Source organism: Tauraco erythrolophus, chromosome 9 (genome assembly GCF_009769465.1).
Source record: "Tauraco erythrolophus isolate bTauEry1 chromosome 9, bTauEry1.pri, whole genome shotgun sequence".
In the NCBI taxonomy this organism is placed as follows: domain Eukaryota; kingdom Metazoa; phylum Chordata; class Aves; order Musophagiformes; family Musophagidae; genus Tauraco; species Tauraco erythrolophus.
The window spans coordinates 41,417,704-41,438,754 of record NC_141473.1 but is presented as its reverse complement, the minus strand read 5'-3'; the positions used below and the strand labels follow the sequence as shown (position 1 = coordinate 41,438,754).

General features: G+C 48.3%; 1 protein-coding gene across 2 annotated transcripts in view; it reads right to left on the bottom strand.

Annotated features, from left to right (window-relative positions):
• PTEN (phosphatase and tensin homolog) overlaps positions 1 to 14,848 on the bottom strand; it is a 50,837-nt gene extending 35,989 nt beyond the window's left edge. The window contains exon 1 of one of the 2 annotated variants that reach the window (XM_086617057.1): positions 14,731 to 14,848. In XM_086617057.1, coding sequence (XP_086473183.1) covers positions 14,731 to 14,809 — 79 coding nt within the window. In that variant the 5' untranslated portion in view covers positions 14,810 to 14,848. The remainder of the gene's footprint in view (positions 1 to 14,730) is intronic. The other variant, XM_086617056.1, reaches the window with a different exon arrangement.
• Positions 14,849 to 21,051: the final 6,203 nt, after the last annotated feature.

The window sequence follows — 21,051 nt, the reverse complement described above, 5'->3', positions numbered from 1 at the left end:
AGTACTCCCAAGTTTTAAACATTATTAGAAATGATAACACACCGAAGAAGCTCGACTGAAAAGCGAACCAGAAATGAAACCAGCAGCTCGAAAACAGACCATACCCTACTGCATTACCATACTCCTCCTCACACTAATTTTAGAAGCAGCGAGAACAAAGCATGGCATGTTTGAAGTTGGCCCTGCTTTGTACAAGGGGGCTGAAACAGGTCATTTCCAGAGGTCTCTTTCAAACTAAATTGTTCCATAATTGTATGAATCCCTTTTTATTTTTATGGTTAAAACAGAACAGAGCTCCAAAGAGTAATCGTCAGAATGGAAGCTTCCAAGATACTAACGTTCCAGCTACTCGTACACAAAGAAAAGCCTGAAGTAGGATACAAACTCCTTTACTCCATCCTTGCAGCATTCCCACAAGCCTAAGTACTCACGAGGAAGCAGCAGGGACCAAGTTCTGCGCTTACACAGTTTGCTAACTGCAAGACTTGAGAAAAACATTAAGGACTGAGCACAGGGAAATAATGTTTTCCACTCTCAAAAAAAAAAAAAACGAGCATTTACTACGTTGGAATCCAAGTATTAACAGACATTGGTCTGCCTGGACTATTTGAAAGGTGATTTATGCAGACAATGAGAAAAATATGAAAGCTTTTGAGAAATCCAAATAAATATCTGTTAGCTGCCTTAAATACAGACACGGAAAGGGGGTCACGTCTGCTTTCCAACTTATTCTGTACTTGCCCAAACAGTAAAAAAAAAAGCTTATCTCGAAAAAAAAAACCACGAAGTTGCTTAACTTTCAGAGCTTGTGATAACTTCAGATACTATCAAATCACACAAGTCTTAAACTTTGAACTCCACTCTGCAGGTATTTTACTCCACAAGCAGTCCACGCCTCTTTGTCAAATTAACAAAAGGCTCTAGGTAATTAGCAATACCAGCTTATCAGTCAGCAGAAACTGGTTGTAAACCATGGGCACCTGCTCTGCGCCTTCTAACAGTGAATTACCTGACTTCCAGCTAGCACACCCCAGCCCTCCCTCCTTCCTGACCTGTATAAATTACCACGGCAAAATAAATCCAGTATTTAAGACTGCTTTTCTCCAGCACTTCTCCGGAGAAGGCGAGCGCTCCTGCTAGCAACAGGGGTAAAATAAATTCCTTTTGGCACGCTGCATCGAAACAAAACTCAGTTTCCACTACAGTATCACCCATGAGACAGACGCCCCAACTTCACCAAATTACCACGTAACTTTCTCAAATCTCTATTCGCAACCGTGAGCTTTACTATACTTTTTTTTTTTTTCTTCCCCCTCCACACGTTTCAGCCTGCAGTTTATGTTCAGATGCTTTTCTTCTGCTGTTGGCTTTTCCTCTCCGAGAGGCTAAGAAACGAGATACTTTCCAGGATTCCCAGCTGGTGCAAGATGGAAGCAAAGCAGACAGCCATCCCAAGCGAAGGGAACAGAACATCTTAACAGCAGCGTTTCCAGTTTGCAGCCTCCCAGACTTGTCCAAACACCAAAGCCTCAAAACACGCAGGCAGAGGGAGATAAAAAGTTCCAAAATAACCAGGGCGGTCTCACGCTGTCGGAAAGCACGATTCCCTTTTGGCTCCCGCATTCCATGTGATCCCCTCTCCCCTCCCTCGCTCCTGGAGGGTGATGCACGAGCGGTACATGCTGCATTCCTCCTTTCAAATAGGAGCAAGCCAGCAGAACTGAACGCTTAACCTTAACCCTGCATTATCACCAGCACATTTTTTACACCCAGATCTGGTATTGGAAATATTGTGGAACGCCTTTTCCATTTTGGAAAGAGATTTCAAATGGTGGGGGCAGGGGTAATGGTGTGAATCAATTGACGGATGCTGATCCAATAAAAGTGCTGAATGCTCTGGGGTTCTGCAACCCAACAGCATAAAAACTGAAGCGTTGCTGAAAAACCAATATCTGACAGCGAACGTGGCGAGGGGGAGGAGGAGCTGTTTTTAGAAAAACGGGATTGCTTTTCAAACAGGCGAGCCAGTCTCTCCCTCACCTCAACATGACAGTCCTGAGGTATGGAGAACCATCTCCGAGTGTTGGACTGGAAGGCAGTTCACACGCATCGCTCTCCTCTCTGCCACACATCTGGTGTTGGGGCCGCCGGCCGCGGCGAGCCAACGACACCCTTCCGCGGCGCGCGTGCGAGGCCGAAGGCTTCACCTGCACCCAACAAAGGCAAGCGACAACTATGACAAACGCATTCGTCTTGCCGGTGGTGGGAGAGCGTTTTGTGTGTTTCTAATACAGGCAGCACGTTGCTCCGAAGCTCTTTTGTTGCTTCCAGCAACTGAAGAACGCCTTTCGCTTGAAGGAGCCACGCAAGATGGAAGAAGGGAGCGGAAGCGCTGTCGCCGTTTGCACGGACCATCTAAACCTCTGGGCAGAAACGGCAGTTTCGTCACTTAATTGACAAAGCTGCCATAAAACCACCCTTTCCTCTCCTGCAAAATATCTGAATTTCAAAAAGATGCCCCAAGATCTGCAGGAAGTGAAGGGGATGGTTGCCTCTACATCACTAGCTTGCTTTTTTCCTGATGTTGGGGAGCAAAACAGTCCTCCTCCTCCTCCTCCTCAGCCTGTGATCACAGCACAGCAGGGTACGGAGCCGAGCCAGCTATGGGAGCAACCATCCACTGAGCATCATCTTCAGCAAGTTCTTCTATCACTAGCCATGCTCAACGGTTCAGAGACACTGCTTTTCGCACCTCGGTGAACCTCACACTGATTTCTAAAGCTGAAATTAAAATATTCGCTACCCAGACGAGATTTCTTACAAAGGAGCTTGGAAAAGCTGGGCTTACATTCAAAGCAAGAATTCTGAGTCATAACGAAATTGGTAACGACACTGATAAATCATCAGTTCTTCCAGCTATCTAAAATTAAAACACATAGCAAGTTTGTTATCAATTCCAAGCTTTTTTTCCCCCCCCCAGACAGGCAAATGTAAATGGACAAAGCCTCAGCCGTTTACCGAGGCAGTTCTACAACACAGGCAAAACAAAAGTCAATCAAACTGTCCTAAGCACCCAAATTTGAAATAGGTTTTCTAAAAAACGTAAAATAAACCCTGCCACAGGGTAGCTCGCTCTTAAGAAACCCATTCCCAGAAACGGTTTCAACAGTTTTTAAGGCACTCATTCCTTTCTCAAGCTTGTGAGCACGGAGGCTGGGATTTTAGTTAGCAATCCTAATAGGAAAAAAAAAATGGCATGAGACAGCCTCATGATGCGCAACAGCAAAACACTAAAATCATAGAATCATGGAATGGTTTGGCTTGGAAGGGACCTCAGAGATCATCTCGTTCCAAGCCCCCTACCATGGGCAGGGACACCCTCCACTACATGAGGCTGCCCAAAGCCTCATGCCCAAAGCCTAAAATGCCACCCTCTGCTCAAGTTCATACTTCTAACTGCAAAACTTGAGCTTTCAATGAACGAAGACAACGCCACGCTGCACCCAAGGGTCCTCAAAATGAAAGCACCCCATAATTTGCCGAGTTACCCAACGCCACGGCGGAAAAGCGATGCTTTGTCAATACTGAAGACGTACCGAAGCGAATTTTTGTCCATACGCCACTCCAGAAACACTTTTGCTGTTTGTAGATTTAACAAAACACGGCTCTTAAAGCCTGAAATCGTTCCCACATGCTAAAGATGATAGTCTTTCCAGTTGCTATGAGAAAAATCCTGTATCATTATGCAAATCAGCAGTTATAATCACTGTCAAAAATAGCTGTCTATATATTCACATGATGCCAAGAGCAAATTAAAGAATGTGCAGTGTACACTCTAAATTTTAAACACATACACATCTATAAAAAAGCAAATGACTCATGTTGGTCCTATAACTGATTTTGCTCACAAATTCCGCCTTTTTCCTAATAATGGAAGGTGGCCAAAAAAGCATACCGAAATATTTACCAATTCTTCACTTCTTAGGCGGCCACAAGTTGCAAAAATAGACAGTTATTATAGCCTTTCCTGCAACGATCAACATTCTCAATTAGCATCTAGAAGGTGATTCACGAGAATTTCTAAGTAATTTTACGAAGTCCTATTTCAGACAAAGTATTTAATCCCTTATCCTCGCCCTGCTCACGACGGCAGCTATACCAGAAAAACAGAAAGCAAATGACCTAATCTTCCTATTTTATAAGCGTGCTAGAGCATGCAGGGCCTAAGAATTTACACAGAGCTTTGCTTTTTAAACCCAACACCGACGATGGATTTTGAATAACGACGCAAAGAAAGAACAACATTAAAACGATTAGCCCTTCACGATCCAAGGCTTCAGGAAGACCCACCAGGCATCAGACATCTTCATCTCTCTTTAAAAAGGAAATTTAAAACAAGCTGAGAGTTCCTGAAGCTGCGAATGATGGTCACTGTTCAAGCAATGCTTTGGAGTTAAAACTTAGTGCAAAACCTGAACCTGACACTTGCAAATATGAGGACGATAATCCATTTTTCCCACCCCTCGGTTTCCAGCTTCCAAATACGAATCTCGGTTAACAAAGAACAGATTTAAATTGGTGAATCTGTGGCCTGAAAAAGAAGCTTGGCAACTGCCAGGAATGCAAATTTTCACTTCCAGTTCAGGCAAGCAAGGCATGTGCTCGCTTTACTCCGCTCCTCATTTGCGCCCAAGCTGCTGCCAGTTTAGCTCCGCTACGCATCACCCATCACCCTCCGGCTTCGGAGAGCCACCGCGCGAAGGAAACCAGCTTCTGGCACGGGGTGGCCAAGCTGCCAACTCCTAATTCCCGTTTGATAGTGACACCAGAGAGCAGAGGAGCACCGGGGACTCTGAAGTCTCCGAAAGTTGCTTTGTTGTCTCCATTTGCCAGCGATTTTTGAAGCTCTGACTGCGGTAACCACGCACCGCGGTCTAGCGGCGCAGCTGGCCCTACCAGTTATGAAATGTGTCCACGACAAAACGTTAGTGTGGTAACCTCGAGCCCTTTAACTCCAGCTTAAACAAGTCCGTATCGTGACAGCAAGGGACAAAAAAAAAACAAAAAAACACGAACTGTTCTTGCTGTTCAACAGCTTGACAGCCTGAAGCTACAGGGGGAGTGTTACGAGAAGTGTCCACACTCCATCCTCAAACAGATTTAAGAGTCCTGACAAATGGCCAAGCTCTTATTAGTGCCATTTTCTTGACAGCATCCCTACAAAAAAAAAAAAAAAGACACAGGAAAATATACCCAGCCAAATCCAGAAAAGTTTCCTAGCACATATACTGTTTAGCCTGTACACATGTCTACCTTTTTTTTTTAATAAGCTGCATTTCCATTAAGCAGCATGAAACGCAAAATAAGTTTACTATTTTTCTATGAGCCTGGATAATCAGGAAGTATAGAGGAAATGAACAGGAAGAAAGTTCTTCAGAGCAAAGGAGGATTCCTTGTAGCCAGCCAGCTGCACTTGCCAACTCTACCATCTGTGCCTTAAAGAACAAGCAAGAAAAGAGACCAACTCAGATGTGGCTGAGAGAAACATTTTATGATTTAGAAGAAATGCATTTAACCCCTTAATGCTCAATATTTCAACTACAACCCTTTCTTTTTTTTTTTTTTTAATTTTTTAAACTTTCAGTTTGCAATTTAAATGCCGCAATCTAAACAAGGAACAACAAAACTGCAGCTCCTTCGTACCCAGGAGGCAAACCTGTCCAGATGAGGTCATGGAACTGACAAGAAGTCTGGAGGGGAACTCAAATTCCCACAGCAAGACGTAGTAAATCAGAAGATGCTTGAAGATGATACTGCCAGGTTCTCTTGGGAACCAGCTATATCCTCAACTCACTTCCATCCCACAGCAGGGCTTCTGGACCTGCTCAGTATATCGCATTTGGGAAGTATTCCAAGAGCAAGAGTCTCTCCTTTCATCTGTGAGGTGTATGAAATGTGTCCTGGAGCTCTCGGCCATATGGAGGCTTTGCTGAACAGCTAACAGGGTCAAGAAGACTGGAAAAATCCCACACGTCATCTAGGTAATAAGCAGGCTTTTTTTTTTTTTTGGCAAAACACCATATCAACTTCATAAACCTCACAGCGAAAGTACAAAAAAAGGTAACAGAGAAGCATGAAAGAAGATGTCTACTCTACAGAAGAGCTTGTTCTGACAAAGACTCAGAAGAACATGCCTTAAACTTCCATTTGAACATGGTTTGGAATCACAAAGAAAGATAGTAAAGGAAACATGAGCTTGTTGTGAAGAGCTGCAAATCCCTCTAAAATAGCTGATGATACTACAGGACACAGAAAAAGCTCCCCTTGTCATTAAGAAAAAGCCAAGAGCAAACAGAAGCGTAAGAAATGATGCAATTATATTACTCATCTAAAGTTTGATGGAAAGAACTCTTCAGCTGAGGAGTCAGAACTGGGCCTCAACTCCTTACTCAAGTCCAGGTCTACAGCACTGAACAAAACCCTAGAAAAGCTTCTCGAGATGAAAACATGCAGAGGTCCTGTTAAGAAGGTTTTCTTGTTTCTGCTCACACTTTGGAACAAGCTGCATTGCATCTCATCATACTTATCTTGGCATCCCAACGAGCTGCAGCAACGCACGGCAGCCAAGAGCTGCACTGGTGGCGAGGGGCGACCGAGCAGCTGTCCTCAAGGTAATGCGTTTGTAGAGCGGATCTTCTCCGTAGGACACTACGTACATGAGAAGCTTGACTTGCTGCATCTCAGTTTGAGACTTCCGAAGTGCCAAACTGACGTGTTCTAACCAAGGAACCAAATTCAACACAGGCTGTGTCAAGGCAGAGCACGGGACCTCCCCGGTACGTGTTTCGGCACACCACCATGCTTTGCAGGATCGCCTTTAAAGAAGCACCGCTGTGTACTTAAGCATATCCTAACCTCAAACACCCACGGAAAAACACAAGAATTTTATTCAGCAAAAAGAAGTCAGCACAGAGAGTCACTACTTTGATATTTACTGACAGGAAGTGAAAAATGGCTCGGTCTCAACTTTCTGCAAGTCTGAAAGGACATCCAAAACTTTCAGAGACAAGGGAATTCAAAACAGCTATTGGGCTGGAGCACAAGTATGTCACACTAAGAAGCTTTATGAAACATAAGCCACAAAAACTAGGATCTGTATGAACTTACCAAACCTTAATTTGGGGGTGGGGGAGCGGTCATCCAAGAGGAGATAAAGGCAAGCAGCAAAACAAGACGTAAGGCCATCCTAATAAACTATTTCTCAACTAACGAGCCCCGAGTAGGCAACATTAATTCCACTCTAAAGAGATCTAGCGTCTTCCTCCTCTCAATGTTAGTACAAAAAAAAAAGGACATTACTCCTCCAACTCACCCACCCAAGAAATTAAAGAATGGAAAACACACAACTACTTCAATTCCAGCCCGATACATACCCAGGCCATGCAAAGAATTAAGCAGAGGCCTCTCAAAAAATTAATCATGCCATTAAAAGCTATTACACTACAGCGCCACAAAGGCAGAATTAAGTTTATAAAGCCATTTCTTAAGCACTCCACTACAAAAAAAAAAACTGGATATTAAGCAGTTTTTATGCACTGCTGCACGTTGGGGCTGCGAAGCTGGGGCTTCATCTTCGCAGGGAACAATGCCAGCTTTTGCAATAGTCATCATCCCAAACGTGGAGCAGCCCAGTTTAATTTTTTCGCCGCACAGCCGATTACCATTTGAATCACAGGGCCCACTGCTTTAGCTCCGTTGCCTAAAAATCGCTGTTAAGATAACCTAGATTTATGCACCACGATACACGGCCTAATTGCACGATTATTTACTTCCATTCCACCAAACTTCTTTTTTCCAGGGCCTCGTAGAGGCGAGACCGTAAACGAAGCAGATGATGACAGGAGCACAGAGGGTGCTAGCTTGAATTAGGAACTGGAACAGGGATTTGTTTACATCTGGAATATCATTCTGAACCTAAGATATATTCAAAAGCTAACAGCAACCTCTGAACCCGAAGCAGAGCCAAGCGCCCACACAGCATGCGTGTTTCAGAAGAGATCCTGCACTATAGGGTCACTTCACGTTCCCGGATTTTCAAATTAACTCCCTTCCTACAGTCTGGACATCGCATCCCAGGAACTCGCACGAACGTGCAACAGCTTTAATCCCCAAAATCTCCCCAGAAGTGCCAAACCAAAGGAGCCCACACCTACCTTAGCATTTAAGATGAGGCATCAGGCATATCCAGCAACCACTGCTCCCAACTCCGGGCTATATCCCATCTAGCCTCCCGAAAAAGCCACGCAAGAATTGACCTTCGATATCCACTCTACGTTAGACACACGAATCCCACGTTAGCTCCACGTTCCAGATGACTCGCTGGGCTCTCGAACAGGGAAGGAGGTGGGCTTTGAAAGGGAGTTAGTTATGACTAATGACAGCAACTTTGGCCTGTAATGTAATTAAGGGATTTGACAGCTCAACTGCCTATTCCCTCCCTCCCAGTTCGTTAGAACACAACTATGGTCCCTTAAATCACTATATGAGAACTATTTTCTTGTTTAAACACGTTATGAGGGAAGACTCTAGGCTAAGGTACCAGAGATATTACTTGTCAGCTTATGCAGCATTAATGTGGCAACGACATTAATTCCTGAAAAATATAATTTCACTTAAGAAACTACCCAGAGATTCACAACCAGCAAAAAAGCAACTCAGCGGACAGAAACTTTACGCACAAAACTTCAACTTTTGTAGTTACTACGTTCCGAAATTTAGTTCTGGCATGGCTTTGTGTTTTTTAACACGGGGGGGGTTTAACATAACGTGTTAATAAATCACGTTCTTTCAGTCTTATTATTACGGAACAAATTATACCAATTGCTGCCACAACAAAGAGGTTTTAAGCATCCAAATCATCCTACAAGGAAGAAAATGGAAAATACAGTCACTCAACTTCTGGAAGAGAATTAGAAAGTTCTGTATTCCTCTACGTGGTGTTTTAACGCATCACTTGGCAAATTCTAGCTTTCTCTACAACAGTCACTGGACTTCGAAACCTTCTGGTCATAAAAAAAGTTCTTAAATGAGATCCATCAAGTGTAGCACTGGACAGCACAGAAAAAACCCGTTTGTGCCCCAGAGAAATCTGCTGATCCCCAGCCTAGCAGCCACCAAGAGCCAGGCAACCTCTCCGCACGTATGGTCCTGCAGCAACAATAGCCGCTTCGAGTGTTGCGTAAGCGGCACGCTCAAGGCTAGATCCTCTCCCTAAAAACACCATAATCATCCCATGAAGTCAGTGAAGTCACATGTAACTGTCTTGAGGACAGAAAGGCCTTCCTGACTGGCGCAAGTTCCTAGAAAGGCACACTTCCAAAATTCATCAACCTTCCTCAAGACTCAAGTTGGACCCAGCGTTAATGCACGGCCAACCCATCACACCGAGAGCTCAACGGGTGGGATTTTCAGAAGACCCCAACGCCAACCTAACTGTCCTCACCAAAGCCACTGACCAGCCTCAACAAAGACGATTTCTCAAGGGCCCCAAGTGCCAACACCTCATCAGTCCTCATTGTAAGAGATAATGAAGATGAACTTGGGAGTTTTCCTCAAGAGATGCTCAAGAGCAGCACCAGCCCTATGAAAGGCTGCACTTTATTCAGCATCACCCTCGCAATGTTTAACAGCAAAGCTCTGGATGTTCTGAAAGAGACACACACTTAACTGAGCTTACAAACAGATCTCAGCGAAGATTTTCAGTTGGTTTTTTTTCTAAAAGGTCATCATTTAAGAAAATTTTATGAGGTGTCCACGTTGGCTCTACATGTTTCTTTCCCCACCTTTGAAAGAACATACAACCACCGCTCCGCCAGCAGAGCTACGCGAAACCAAGAACCAGTTTGCAGCTTCTGTCGATTTAGAAGCGTGCACAAGCAGTTATTTTTTAACTCCGTGTTTAGCTTGTGCAAACAGCCTCCAGCAACGCTGCACAGGGATTAAAAATCTCTGATGATGCAAGATGGAGTAGTTCATTGGGAAGCCCACACTACTTTGAGGTAAGTGTGATTTGTCCAGCCCCTTTCCAAGCAACTGCCGTGGAAAAGCAGGGTGGAAAGGGAGGAAAGGTGATCCAGCACCGTCTCTAACCCCAGAAGAGAAAATGCAGGAACACACTTGCATCTCTCACCACCTTGCTTTCCCCATCTGGAAAATTGTTTCCATCAGGACCATGCAAAAATCTTTAGCCTTGCCATGTGCAGAAAGACCGGTTTTCCCAGGATGGGATGGATACCTCCTACAGCAAGCAGGTAACGGAACCAAACTCTGAGAAGTCTCCAGCTGGCACCATTTCACTGCTGTCTATTCGAACAGGCTTCTCAGATGAATTCAGAGCAAAACTGGCACTAACCTTCTTGTCCAAAACCCAAGACTGTCCCAGGCTCCAGAAGCAAAACGAGCCTGCCGGGCTCTTAACACTGCTAAGTAACATGGTTACTCTGGAACAAAGAAATACTTTTGCACCAATAAAATGCTCTGCCAGTTGGTTTCTTCCAGTTTCTTTTAAACCCTTACCAGCCCTTACTGTGCTTGTGCAAAAAAAAAACCCCAACTTGTTACAAAACATCCAACAAACTTCAATTTTAAAATGAAACCGAGTATTTTAAACGACTGGCATTTCCAACTCGGGCTCTATTTTTAAACTCGGTATGCACCTCATGCCACTAATTCCCTTTTTTTCCTGGAAGCTGAGCCATTTTGAGTGAAGTCACGTCATTTAAAATTTCATTAACAATGCAAAAAGCTTTAGGATTCTCAAACAGCACAAAGCAATATCACATTCTCGGAAGCTTCCACTCGCAATCGTAGCGCTCTCTGCCCTTCGTTACACGAGACAAGCTACACACAAGTCCTGTAAATAATCTAATCTTTACGGAATATTGCTGCACTTTACACGACTATGTAGGTCACCAGCTACACATGCTTCAGTTAAGCATCAGGGCAGGCATGCTCTACCCTGTGCTCAGGCTAGGTGGCCATTTTCATGCACAACAGAAGGCCTGGAAAGACGAGACAAAGTTTAATCAAAGCTATAATGGGCCCGAGAAGCAGTTACACAATTTTTTTTTTTTTTCCACTTTCCTCTCAAATAGTTAAGCCACTCGCTAAACTCAGCCACGCACGGAGCTCTTCAGACACAATGCAACGTGCAAGACTTGCACACAAGCGTTCTCCCTTCGCTGTTCCCTGCAGTGAAACGGTCAACGGACTAACTGCGTCGTTTCGGAAACTCCAAAGACTATAGTGCCTCAGAAAATATATTGGTTGTTGCATCCGAATGAAATCTTAGAAGAAAGTCGCTAATCCAAACTTTCCTTCTTGCCCATTTGCACCAAAAGGTATCCAGTACTATGGAAACAGAAACCCAAATCAATCGGGAATAAATACAATACCTGAACTAAAGTCTTGAAAAGCTGATTTTAACGTCTCCACCTTTAAAACCCTTTCCTCTTTTAATTTCAGTTATTTTTTTAAAAAACTTCTCTTCTAATTTCAATTATTTTTTCCCCAAGAGGTGCAGAAAAAGACTGTTTAGAGAGAAAAGAACATTCAATTAGATGAAATGTAATGTCAGTTATGTTTTCGTACTTGTTTCATGATTAGCACATAGGAAGATTTTCATATTGTGTATGTAAAACTACTGAGCTGGAGAAGTCACTGCCTCCCTTTCCTAAAATCCTACACTATCCACAAACGAATTCTTAATGAACTCATCAGGAACTGAGAGTCCCAAGATGATGTACTGTACCACACATTCGTCTGCATCGGTTTTAAAAGGATAAATGAAAAAAATAGAGGTCCTCAAAGGGGACCTTGGCACTCCAACACCCACCCAGCCTGCCTTTTGGCACTCGGGTACCCCCTGCAATGCCTCGGGACAATCCATCGTGGCTGAAATGTAAAGACTGCAAGTCTTTGTCCACCTGGGACACTGAGACACAAACCCTCCCGCAAAGACAGGTAGGAGACAAGAATAGAGGCTGAAGATCAGGCACCTCACCTGGATTCACTGTAGGTTCCTTTTATTCTCCACCTCCCAAAGCCCAGGTAGTGATCGCCAGCTACTGAGTATTTTGAAGCCACCACCACCGAGCTACTGGTACAGAAACATTCACCGCAGGAGAAGACTCGCACCTCCGCTTGCCTTATCCCGGGTGAGTGCCCAAATCACGGGGCTACCCAACTCGTCTCAGCCTTTCTCTTGTAGCTTGACAGAAGCAGCTACCCTAAGATAACCAGTAATCTGCAACAAAGGACACTCCTACAGATACGGGCGTGCAGGGAAGCAAAGCTGACCAACAGCAGAAACGCAGATAGCAGCTTGTTTCAGTCTCTAAATTTTCAGCTCCAGCACATGATGAGAAGGACCTTTGAGAACTTAAAACCCGCTCCTCCTACCACGCACCGCATGCCTTCCCCACCAGCTCACTTAGGTTTCAAGTTTTCTCCTTCTTCATCTAACGTGGCAGGGTTGGAGAGCTGACTCCCAGCTCAGGCCCTCTGTCTACACATGTAAGAAATAAACGGGTTATTTTTCAATGATCAACAATCCCATCAAAATCCTGCAAAAAGAACATCGCCAAGAAGCCAGCACGAAGTGACAAAAAAATTAAACTTTCACTTCTGCAGCAGTGTCAGCCTTCAAGCAAAGCCATTATACTGTACAATCTTTATTCATTAATTATCTGCTCAAAACGTGCAGCTACCAAAAAAAAAGACTGTGAGCATAAGCTTCATTCCAAAGATATTCTTGCAATCATGAAAAAAAGCACCTTTTCTATAAATTTCATTACAGAACTGCAGCCAGCTACCTCTTTTACAAAAACTCGCTCAAACTCAGCGTTCAGTGGCCTACTTCTAACGCAAAATTCCAAGAATAAAACTAACGAGAAAAAAAAAAAGTGAAAAATAAGCAATGAACTCCATTTGGCATGTCAGCAGCAACCTTGAACAAGAAAATCCAGGTTCAACATTCACCAATTTCCTCGCCAGGGGCAGATCACTAGTGAAAAAGATGGGTTTACGTCAAAAAACCTCTCTCCCTACCAATGACACATCTGGGCAAAGATACCCAGAACACCGAACTCTTCACCCGCAAAGCCAAAACCTCATTGTTTTGTCACAGCTTCACTCTTTCAGAACCCCAGAAGTTCCTGGCAAACTCATCGCTCGCAGAACCAAAAACTCTTCACTCAAGACTTCTGTTGTTAATGGCGCTGGCCTACATCAGCGTTACAGCTGCCCCAGTCGCAGGCCAACAGAACAACCACGTTTAAAAATGCTTAAAAAGCCTAAAATTACATTTTATCAACACCATGGACAAAGCACAGTACCGGAGCTGCTGTTTTCTAACCAAAAAAGCTCAGCCGCCACCTGCTGAAGTCGAGAATCTTTCAGGTCATTTTTAAGCCACCAAAATTTTAGGCCGAAGCTCGAATGCAACAGCACGAGCTCTGCGCTCGTTATAGCTGTTACTGGTTTTGATCCTGCCCCAGAACTGGATTTATCTGCAGCACTGGCTAAGACATGAGTGTAATTGCTCCAAAACCCCAGAAATTTCACCCCGAGCCTGCTGCAGAACAGAAAGCCCGCTCTCTCTAGGGACAAGCCTAGCTCTGAATACTGGTGTCCACGTTCAGTTTTCCTACGACGGTTCCAACTTCTAATCGAGGCTCTCGCTCCAAAACCTCTCAAGCACAATAACGACCTTCCTCCACCACGGAGGAAGACCATGCCCACACCACAGCCCCTACACACCACGAACTCTGCAAGGCATTCAAAGCTCAACATCTGCCTGCCGCCGCAGCACAGCACATCTGTTCGCGAGGCCACCAGAGCTGCGCACCAGCAAAGCTCCTCTACGGCCTTGACTCATTAGTCGTAATCGCATCCTAATTACACACCCCAGAATCGCAGCCCTCCTCGGCGAGACCCAACGCGCTCCCGTTCGGAACGCGTCCCGGCGCCTGCCGTATCCGAGGTCACGCCAAAGCGCAGTCCACACATCGCCATCGGGTAAAGAGGGATGATTTTTTTTTTTTTTTTTCATCTGGAAGAAGCAATCGCCACCTCTCGACGCCGAGGACTCGGCCGCACCGTGCTGCGACCGAGCACAAGCTCTGCCTTCCCAAAACCAGGGCAGGCTTCGCCTCTCCGGACGCGCAGACCCGAGCGAAGCCGTAGCTCTGCCGCGGTTCTATCTGCGATTCAAGATAAATAACTAAATAATAGAAAAAAATTAAACAAACGCGCTCTGGACGTTGAGTCACGGCGGGACACAAGCATATTTGCTATGCGAGCCGAAAAATCAACATAGCCAGAGATAAGCGGCAGCCCCGGAGCGGGCAGGGGCACCCCGGGCAGCGGGGTGGGGGTAGGGTAGGGTAGGGGGGCAGCACCTCGGCGGCACGGGGGCGGCAGCAGGCGGGCCGGCTGCGCCCGCCGAGGAGCGCTAACGTTAATCCTCGCCATCACGGAGCCCCCGTTAATCCGCCCGGACAAAAGGAGGGCCGAGGCGGCGGCGGCGGCCCGGGCGAGCCCCGGTGGCAGGCGGCGGTCTCCCGGCGGAGCGGTACCGGGGAACGGCGTTAGGTAACCGCCGCGCAGGTCTGATGCAATCGCTGTACGTGCGGCGCCCGGTGCCGGGCCCCGTCCCCGCCGGGAGGATACAGGTCAGGTCCAGGTCGAAGCCATCCTCCTGGTATCGCCTTTTGTTCCTGCTGACGATCTCTTTGATGATGGCGGTCATGTCTGGCAGCCGAGGGCCGCTCCGGGACAGCGCGCAGGGGCCGGGAGGCGGCGGCGGCGGCGGGGCGCGGGGCCGGGAAGCGGCGGCGGAGCGGCGGCCGCCGGGCGGCCCCGGGAGCGGGGCCTGCTGCGCCGGCGGCTCAGCCCCAGGCGGGCCCGCCTCCCCCCGCGGCGGCGGCGGCGGCTCCCGGCGGCGGCGGCTGCCCCCTCCTCCTCCTCCTCCTGCTGCCGCCGCTGCGCCGAGCGGGGCGGGAGCAGCGGCGGCGGCGGCCGAGCAGGGAGGGTCCGGAGCCGGGCCGAGTCCCTGAGGGTGCCGCCGCCGCCGCCGTCTTTGAGGCGAGCGAGGCGGAGGCGGAGAGAGCAGCTCTCCGGCGCTCCGGGCCCCAGCAATGGTGACAGCGGCGCGGGGCGCCCCCCCGGCCCGGCCCCGCTCCGCCCCGCTCCGCTCCCCGCCCGGGGCGGCGGCGGCGGCGGTAGCGGCGGCGGCGGGCCCGGAGCCGCGCGGTGGGGCCGGGCGGGCGGGCGGGCGGGCGCTCCGCGGCGGGGCGGCGGCAGCGGCGGCGGCTCCTCAGGGCGTGCGGGCCGGCGGCGCGGCCCGGCTCATCCCCCCCGGCCTGCTCCGCGCCCAGCAGCGCCGCGCCAGCGCTAGGCTCCCATCATGGCTGCAGCTTCCGAGAGGGCAGGCAGCGCCGCCCCGCCCCCGCCGCCACCTCCGCCGCCCCGACAAAGTAGTCCCTGAACAACCGGCCGGCCGCCGCCCCGCCGCGCCGTCGTCCCTCCCCCCCCCCCCCCACCCCGCCGCGCCTGTCCTCGCCCCTCACCCACCGGCCCGGCCCGTCCGCCCCTCACCGCGCCGCGCCCCCGTCTCACAGCCCCGCGCGGGCGGAGGGATACGGGCGGAGCGGTGAGGCGCGTAAAGCGGCCGTGCTGCGTCCAGTCACGTGGGCGGCCGCTGCGCTCCCGGCGGCGCCTCCCCCGCGGGCGGAAGTGGCCGGGCCGGGCCGGGCGGAGCGGAGCGGAGCGGGTGGCGGCGGCGGCGGCGTCCGCTTCTTCCGCCGCCCGCCGGAGCCCCGCGCTGCAGCAGCCGGGCCTGTACGGAGCCGGCCTTACGCTCTCGGGGCCCGCGGCGGGCGCCAGGACCGGGGTCCCCCCGCCCTCCCCCGGTCAGGCCGTCCCGTAGCGCGGGCAGCTGCCGCCGCGGCTGCGCCCGCCCCGCGGAGCTTCCCGGGTCCGCCGGGGGGCCCCGCTCCGGCGTACCGAGCGAGGGAGGGGGGTCACGGGCGCGGGCCGCGATCCCCGCGAGGAGAGGCCGGGGCGGCAGCGCGTCCCCGGGGGCTTCGCCCTCCCCGGGCCGCCGCGGCGCCGTTAGCGTTAAGGTTGAGTGAGCCGGCGCCGCTGCCCTCCGCCTCCCGCCGCGGTACGTGGGTGCCTGCTGCCCTCTGCAGCCGCCCGGGCCCCGGGGCGGCGGGGTCACCGGTGACCGAGCGCGGCGGCGGCATGTGGAAGTGCCCCCCCCCCCGTCCCGTCCCGTCCCGGTCACACCGGGTCACCGGCTCTCGGGTGAAGCTTTCCGACCCCCATCGATCCCGGTTGTCGCGGCGGGGGGAAGCGCTGTCGCTCGGATCTCCGAACCGGCCCTTCAATCCCTTTAAAACTTGAGCAGATAAATCCCGTTGCACAAGGTCGTGCGCGCTCTGTGCCGAAAGCTGCGGGAAGTCTTTGGGAATTGCCGGTGTTAAGGATTTGCGGGAAAATGACCGCCAGGTAGCCCGGTGCAGCCTGCGCCTCTGGAGATGGATGCTGGCTGCAGCCTCGCTTGTCAGTCTCCATCTTTCCCAAGGTTTGGTGTGGTGTGTTTGGGGGATGGGGCTTGGCGTGATTTTATTCCTTACTTTTGCAGGCAGGTGAAACGCTAGCCTGTTGAGATAAAAAAATATAAAACCAAATTTTAAGGCAGCTTGGAACGTGTGACTTCTGTAAAGCGTCGAAATGGAGTCTGCTGGAGGTCAGCATCTGCCCCAGCTGCTAAGGGATCAGGAGAGCTTGCAGGATAGTACGGGGTTACGAGGCAAATAAATTTGGAAGTTTGCCTTCCTCACAAATTCTGCCTTCTCGTTGGACGGTAAGGAATGTGAGGAATATCCCATGCGGGTCAAAGATACCTTTGAAGGAAGCCTATTTACAGGGAGCAAGAAGGGAGTTGTTTGTTTTGTAAAGGGGTGATGGACATCTCCAAAAATCCACAAGGAACAGAAACAAAAGGAAAAGGAAACCACTTCTTACACAACTAGAAAACAGACACCATGGAAAGGACCAGCCTGACGGGAAGAGTAGAACCCATGCTCCTCTTTTTCCCTTCTCTCCATAAAAAAGAAGATGACGTAAACCAGGCAGGTATCTTCCTATAGAACAGATCCTGGGTTTAATTCTCAAGTCCACCTGACACGCTTCTGAGGCTGGCAGGGGAAGACACCTTACTGAGGAGACTCTACCTTGGTAGACCCAGCAGACCACAGTGAAGACGGCCCTTGCAGAAACGCGAGCAGGAAATCTCTCCGTGGTTTGCTTGGCCCAGGGCATGGCTATGGAATACATTTGAGCAGGGTGGCTTGGAGAAAAAGAGCACTCACATACTGGCCGGATGCTGTGGGAAATTGGTTAATAAGCAGGTCTGGCAAGTAGGAAAAACTGGAGCAAACATACTACTCTGTGTGTACGAGAAGATTTATTAAATATCAATTTTTGCGTATATAAATCAGGCAATACTGTGCCAAGCTCTCCTTTTCCTTTCTGAGGAACAGCAACGAGGAATTCAGAAGTGCATGCCAAATTCAGTGTCTTGTTCCATCTTTAAACGGCTTTTAAGAGGGATGCTGAAGTCTGGCTGTAGGTGGCTGGAGCGGGAAGAGGAATGGGAGGGCGAAATGCTCTGCTTTGCCTTTAAGGGCCCAAAATAAACTGGAACATAAGATGGAGGGATTTCCTGGGTTGCTGCAGCCTTTGCAAATGCTATATTATGTAATTCCTTTCATAAACCTATCAAGTTTCATCTTAAGATCTTTTGCCACCATTATTCCCACTGGGAAGCTGTTCCCAGAACCTTCTGATTTTCATGCTAAATATATTTGTGACTGGTTTGTATCCATTTATTCTTGTGCCAGCATTGGCCTTCAATAGCTCCTACTCGTTTACCCTTTTTACCCTTTGTGCACTCACGGGCGGAAATGTCCCTCTTGGCCATCGTCAGACAACGCTAAGCTAGCTGAGCTCCCTGACTTCCTGCTCTCCTTCATCTCCAGACTTTCTGCTCCACTTTCATCATTTCTCTCCAATAGAGATGACCAGAATGACGTGCAGCGTTCCCGAGGGTATCTCGCCAGCGCCAAGGACAATGGTATTAATCCCTTCCAAACTCCGCTGGGAACGTTGCTCCCAAGACCTCTGAGGGCCTTGTTTTCGTGATCACTTTGGCAGCTAGTAGTTATTTTGGGATCAACCCGTGTGCGTGCAGTGAGATCGTACTGTTCCTTTCCCAAACTTCGGATGTATGAAACGCAGCCACGAAACCTACTTTTAGGTCCCGGGCTCAGAGGTTATCCAGAGATAATAATGGAGATGTGGCTAGCAAATCAAGACCATCTGTGTAAACGTTTCTGAAAGTCCTTCAAGTCCTAAGACTGCCCCACTCTTCCTAACATTCGGCTACATACACGCCGCTAGAAGGTCGATATGACTTCATTGAAAGTCCTTGTGCTAGATTCCCAATTCCAAGTCAGACCAAGGCTAGAAAGCAGCCTAAGCAGTAGATGTCTGTCAGTGACCATTGGGTCAGCAAGGCCTGGGACAGCTTTTCATCACCCCGTGCAGCGGTGATCTTTGTAACAACCCAGTGCTGAAATCTCCTGATCCAACCTGCGAGACTATGCCAGCAACCGGTAGGATAGGGAAGGAGAACATAATTAGGCCACCGTTAATATTCATGCTGTGCCTCCATCTTCAACTCTGCCTACGGTTGAGTTGAAGTTAGCTAGAGGTTAAAAAGTTAGCTAGAGGTCTATAAAATCTGAAGTTACTGAAGAGGTTGGACAAGGACTGCTTGCACTTGCCGTTTCTTGAACAGAAAATGTCGGGGTTCTAGATGAAACTAGCTGGTGACAGGTTCAGAACGATAGAAGTAGGTAGTGGCGTGGAGTTAAATTGTGGGGCTTGACCACAAAACGCTGCGGACGCCCAAAGCTTTTGAGGAGAGAGTAGAGAAATTCATGAAAAAAATCAGCCATAAAATAAAACGCATCCTCTGACTCAGAAAGTCTTTCACCTGCAAGTTGGTGAAGCTCAGAAGAGTCTTCTGGGGAAAAACCACTATGTGCTTTTACCCAATTGCGAAGCTGTTCCTAGGTATCTCCTTTCCTCCAGCTTGTTCTTTACTTTCCCATCTCTCATTTTGTTCTTTCCATACACTTTGCTTTGCTTTCTATTTGTCTCATTTCATCCCTATTGCCCCTCTTGGTATTTTGTTGTTCCCTGTGTCTTGCAAACCCCCTTCCTACCTCCAACTACCTACCACAGACCCCTCTGATTTTAATATACCACTCCTTTCCCGTCTTGCTCCCGTCCAGGTCACTGGTAAAGCTCGGGTCAGCCTGCACTGACTGGAGAACAAAGTTCACCAAAAATAACACGTTTCGTAGCAAAGCACCCAGCAGTCAAAAGCAAAACAGTACGTACACCGCGCATCTTACCTTCTCCGATGAGTTTTCCAACTACACCAGGTCCTTTTGGTGATCTTCTAGTCTTGTATTCAAGAGCTACAATCTTCTAGAGCCCAACCGAGTCATCCATGCATTCAACTTGAACTTTCCCAATTTGGGGGAAATTTGCAATCTCATTTTTCAATAGCAGTCAAAAAAAAAAAATCCCAAAATACTCTCTTTTTCCACAGCTGCAAAACCAAGATCTATAAAGTATGCCGAATGAGTTTCAACTTAGGGTACCGCTTTCTAGATCTGTCCTTAAGTAGGAAGCATACTCCATGATCCGCAGCAGCCGAGGCATGCCAAGCTGCCACAAAGACCTTTTTTTTCCAGTATAAACCCATGATTTCCAGTACATTTCTCTTTCAGACAGATGCTTTTATTAGAAGATTCAAGTTGAAAGCTAAGGCCCAATTCACATTAACACTGGAAAGGAACAGTCAGTCAGCAGAAGGCTGGTACTCACCTGGTTCTTGCAGCTCCTCATCAACGTGGTGCATGGACAGCACAAGCAATGGCAAAGCAACACCTGGTCGTGGCCAGGTGCTCCAGCTCCAGCAGTATCAGAGGGACAGAGACTTCATGGAGACCTCTGTAGCATCAGCTTCTAGAATGAGTCAGGTCCTACCTGAAGCCTTCAGGCTTTTTACATTGAGGGTGGTGAAGCCCTGGACCAGGTTTCCCAGAGAAGCTGTGGCCGCCCCATCCCTGGCAGTGTTCAAGGCCAGGTTGGATGGGGCTTTGAGCAACCTGGTGTAGTGGAGGGTGTCCCTGCCCATAGCAGTGAGGTTGGAACTAGATGATCTGAGGTCCCTTCCAACCCAAACCATTCCATGATTCTATGATTCTATGTAGAGATTTTGAGACTATTTAGGAAAGCAGGATGAATTTGGTGTTTCTCACCATTTTTAAGAACTGTTTGTTCAAGAAATGGTAATCTCTCAATAGTTTGAGAAATTAGGACCCGATGCAATTTACGCATTCTGCATCAACCTCACCTTCAATCTGACTTCTGAAAAATTGCATCTCTCACAATTTTTGTTAAATATTTTTCAGCAGAGGATTTCTTTCAAAGGTTACCGCCACAGCTGTCAAATAGCAGTGAACAAAATACAGGTTTCGAGCTTTTATTACTTGTGTGCGTGTTTGCGTTTCTCCTTAATTGCAGCAGAACAGATGTCATTTTCTTTTAAGAGTGAGAGGAAAAACAGGTGGTCCTAAATATTTTCCTACGGTGATGGTAATTGGACACAATAGCGTTTTCCTAGTTCATGAAACACAGACGGTGAAACGACGGATTATCCTTTTTCTGTTCAAAAGGCGTGATTGCAAGAACGAGTACGAGCCTCAAATTAACAGCAAAAGCCATCAGCATGGCTGATTATATCCAGCTCATTTTTAAAACATCAAAGGGGAACTGCTCACATATTCTACACTGATGGAAAAAAAAAAAATTCTCTCAATTATCATCTTACTTACCGCCAAAGAC